The 3,773-nt window shown below is 43.9% G+C and overlaps 1 protein-coding gene across 1 annotated transcript; it reads right to left on the bottom strand.

Annotated features, from left to right (window-relative positions):
* Positions 1–1,126: 1,126 nt before the first annotated feature.
* On the bottom strand, positions 1,127–2,178 carry sdc4 (syndecan 4). The gene is made up of 4 exons (XM_035661850.1): positions 1,904–2,178; positions 1,747–1,790; positions 1,404–1,602; positions 1,127–1,308 (listed from the first exon to the last, which is right to left on the bottom strand). The coding sequence occupies exons 1-4, from the start codon at positions 2,127–2,129 to the stop codon at positions 1,157–1,159; spliced, it is 621 nt and encodes a 206-aa protein (XP_035517743.1). The 5' UTR covers positions 2,130–2,178; the 3' UTR covers positions 1,127–1,156.
* Positions 2,179–3,773: the final 1,595 nt, after the last annotated feature.

Here is a 3,773-nt window from a genome sequence, read left to right as displayed (position 1 = left end):
TCCTACGAGCACCTCACTAAGCCATGCTGAAGCAGGTTCGATGCCTCACATTTCTTTGCTGGAGACAGCCGCACACAGACTGGGTCTGCCAAGGATTTGTATATAGTCATTAGATAAAAAAAAAAATAATAAAGAAAAAAAACTACAAAAACATATAAACATTGGTAATTACCACATCCTGGCAACAAAAATATCTCAAATATTTAAATGCAAATCTGTTTTTCTTGTTTTATTTGTGATTGTTTTTCCCCGAGCAGTAACGTTCTTGTGATTTACTGTAATGTAAATGTTTTGATACTACCGATGCTAATACTAACTCGCTCCACTCTCATTGTTCTCCAGTGTTTTTGTTTTTTCCTCCAGTAGATCAACTTTTTATTTTTTTTTGTATTAATTTTAACTGTCAAAATTTAAAAAATTTGATTGCCTTCTTTCAGGTTGGGGTTTTTCCCCCTTTTTAAGCTTGTTGTATATGTGATTTAAAACAAAGTTTTATATACCTAGTTTGAGATTTTTCAGAGGCAAATAGTTTTCTGAAACTTTTTATTTTGTAAGAGTTTCTATTATCTTTTAGACTTCTTTTTTTTTGTTTTTGCTTTTGTATTTATGTTTTTGTCTGTAGAAGGATTTGCTGGTGTTCATCTCGTCGTTCAGGGGATGTTGTGCTGATGAGCCATGTTGTCAGTAGCAGACCTGGGTTGATTATGATGTGATTGGCTTTTTGAATTTTGTAGCAAAATGGATAAATTTGCTGACAACGTATTTTTGAGCATTCAAGTACCACGTCTGCACGGCTCCCACCCAGTTAATCGAAATGTCTCGACACATGGTGTCAAGGTCTTTACCTCCCGACGAAATAATAGGAAATACTGACACATGTTTCCTTTAAGATGTCTGCGAGTATGAGCTGACCTCGACCTCAGACGGAGGAGAAATCTGATTAGGTTTCACACAATCTGTCAACTTCAGCAAGTGGAGAAATTTCCCTCTTTATTTTTAGGGAGTGAAAATCTTTTCCAGGTCAGGAGAGAAAAAAATGCATATTTCAGTGTTAATCAGCTCCAGTTGGTCAGTGAGCATGGGAGAGATATGTATGTTCTGCTGCTTAATGTCACCACAATGGTGAATCGGGGGGGGGGGAGGTGGAGGTCAGGGTCTATGCGTAGATCTCTGTGGTGGGGGCTTTCTTGTAGATGGGCTTCTTCCCCAAATCGTAGCTTCCCTCGTCCTTCTTCTTCATGCGGTAGATGAGGAGGAGGATGAGGAGAACGGCGAACATCAGGCCGACGGCGCCGCCCGCGATCAGAGCTGGAAGAAACCAACAAATGAGTACATTTAAAAAGGTTTCATAGACGAGATTAAACATTAATACATCAGCTACCAACCCCGTGACGTCTACTGACCTGCGAGGACCTCCGTCTTGTTAAAGATGCTCTCGTCGCTGGCGTGTGACATGAGGACGTTGGACGGCAGCTCCTCGCCGGGCTCGGGCTCCTTCTTCAGCACGGGGATTTCGTTGCTGTTCTGGACGATTTCCACCTCGTTGACGGCCGGCTGGTCGGGGCGCCCCACCTCTGGGATCTTGTTGTCGTTCACATCAGGCTGAAGATGAAGAGAGGGATTTTAAAAAACGCCATCCTGCCGTCTCGGTACGCACAAAGTCACCAAACTGAACCCTGAGCAACATTACCCCACTACTCTACGGTTAAAGATGAAATCAAATCTCACAATCTAGAAATGTCTTACCTTAACTGAAGGCTTGGACTCTCTTACAGGTGACTCTGTTGTTGCTGTGGAGAGAAGAAGATTTATTATTTCATCTTTAAAACGGTTTCATATAAAGTTCAGAGCTGATTTTCATTCAAATACGCAGATTTAAAATGTTACGAAGGTAAAGACCGACCTCCGTCACCAGATCCAGAGGACTCGTCGTACTCCAGATCATCCTCGTCATCGTTATCGTAGAACTCGTCGATGTCTTCGTAGTTATCATCGTCCTCCTCGTAGTATTCTTCGTCGTCTTCATCGTCTGTGAAGCCGAAGTCTGAGCTGTGCGGGGAGTCTCCTGATGCCTCCAGGCTGTCACGTTGTGTTGACGTGGCGGCCGTCTGTGTGGTCTTCATGGGCATCCATGTCTCCGTCTCCCTCACCTGCTGGGACACCAGAGACAGAAGGGGTTAGAGGGATCACCGGAACCATTCGGACCCATCCTCCGAGCACCGTGGAGAACTCTTCCAAACCTCGTGGCAATGCATCAGATAGTTGTTACAGAGCCAGGACGCTAAAATCATTCACCTCCGAACAACAGTCCATTTTAGAACAGCTAACCAGGAATCACCTGGACGATCTAAACCACAGACAAGACACACGTCTCTGATGTGTTCAGACCTACGATCAGAGCCAGAGCAGAAAAACACTCAGTCCAAGCTCTGAACCTGAATCCTCAGCCACAGTCCCACCGGAACCGTCCACTACGTCACATTAATGTGTGTTAACGTGCTAACAGACAGGATATATAATCACACATCCACGTCTCTTCCTGCCGTCCTGAAGACACACAGACAAAAACAGAGGTTTGCGAAAGAGAAGCCACTATTAGATGGTGACAGCAAACATTCAGTTCAATCATTAAAAACATATAAAAGCAGCGAATGTTTGAAACCAGAGAATATCTTGTGCCAGTTGTACGTATTAAACGACTTATTTAGAGCTGAAACCATTAGTCCACTGACAGAAAACTATTCATGTTTCAACTCCAGCTATATACTAACAGCTATACAATTTAAAGACGTCTTTACGGGCTTTGTGATGCAGCGGTTAACAGTTGGCAGATAAAGCAGTAATTAAAATAATCATTGGTTGCAGGCCCACATCAGAAAGAGGACTAAAGCATCACAGTTCTAATCACCATGAAGCTTTAACATAAATACGAAGCACAGCATCACCTGCTTGAATCACATGAGCCACACGGAAATGCAGTGACCAGGCTCGGAAGCAGGAAGGGGAGGAAGACACCAACACGGGCCGGCGCGGCCGGCGAAGGCGTTTCCTAGCCCGTCGCCTCTGCTCGTGTTTCTGTTGGTCTCTGTGGGTTCGCGACCGATGAGCCGGTCTTTCTTTAGTTTAACGCGCCATAAATAGACATATTTCAACTCATTTGTGTTCGTCCCCTTCTTGGGTCAGCTCTGAGCCAGTTTGCCCATTATGATAAAATCACTTTGTAAACCCATCGTTAAAGACGCTTTTCACCTTCTCGTTCCAATCCTACTGAGCACCTTGTATCTGACGTCATAGTACCTGCCTGTTATACCTTGTCTTTTGTAATGTGTTATCTAGACGTCTTGTGGTCATCTTATTTCTTGTTTATAAACTCGGTTCTGTTTATTGTAAAGCACTTGAACCTTGTTTGCGAAGGCTTGCTATTTGAAATCACTTTGTTTCCCATTTCCATCCATTCGATTTTGTTATTTATTGACAGCCGAGAGCCCCCTCCAGGGTGTTAGGGGGTAAAGGATAAAGCAAAGACTGTGAAACAACAGACTGTAGATGCTGGAATGTGACCTAGCTGTCGCGTGACATTTTAAAATGAAGACCCACAATCCAAGCGCTTCAATTATCAGCCTGAAACTTCAGCTTAATCTGCGAACAAAAGCGGACCACAAATCACAACTGAACACGAGCCTGACACACACCACACACACACACAACCACAACACACCACAACACAACACAGACCACACAGACACACACAACGCTCTGCCTGAAACATCCAT

This window comes from Morone saxatilis, unplaced genomic scaffold (assembly GCF_004916995.1).
Source record: "Morone saxatilis isolate NCDOM2014 unplaced genomic scaffold, NCSU_SB_2.0 Contig18, whole genome shotgun sequence".
Lineage (NCBI taxonomy): Eukaryota > Metazoa > Chordata > Actinopteri > Moronidae > Morone > Morone saxatilis.
This window is presented reverse-complemented; position numbering and strand designations above follow the sequence as displayed.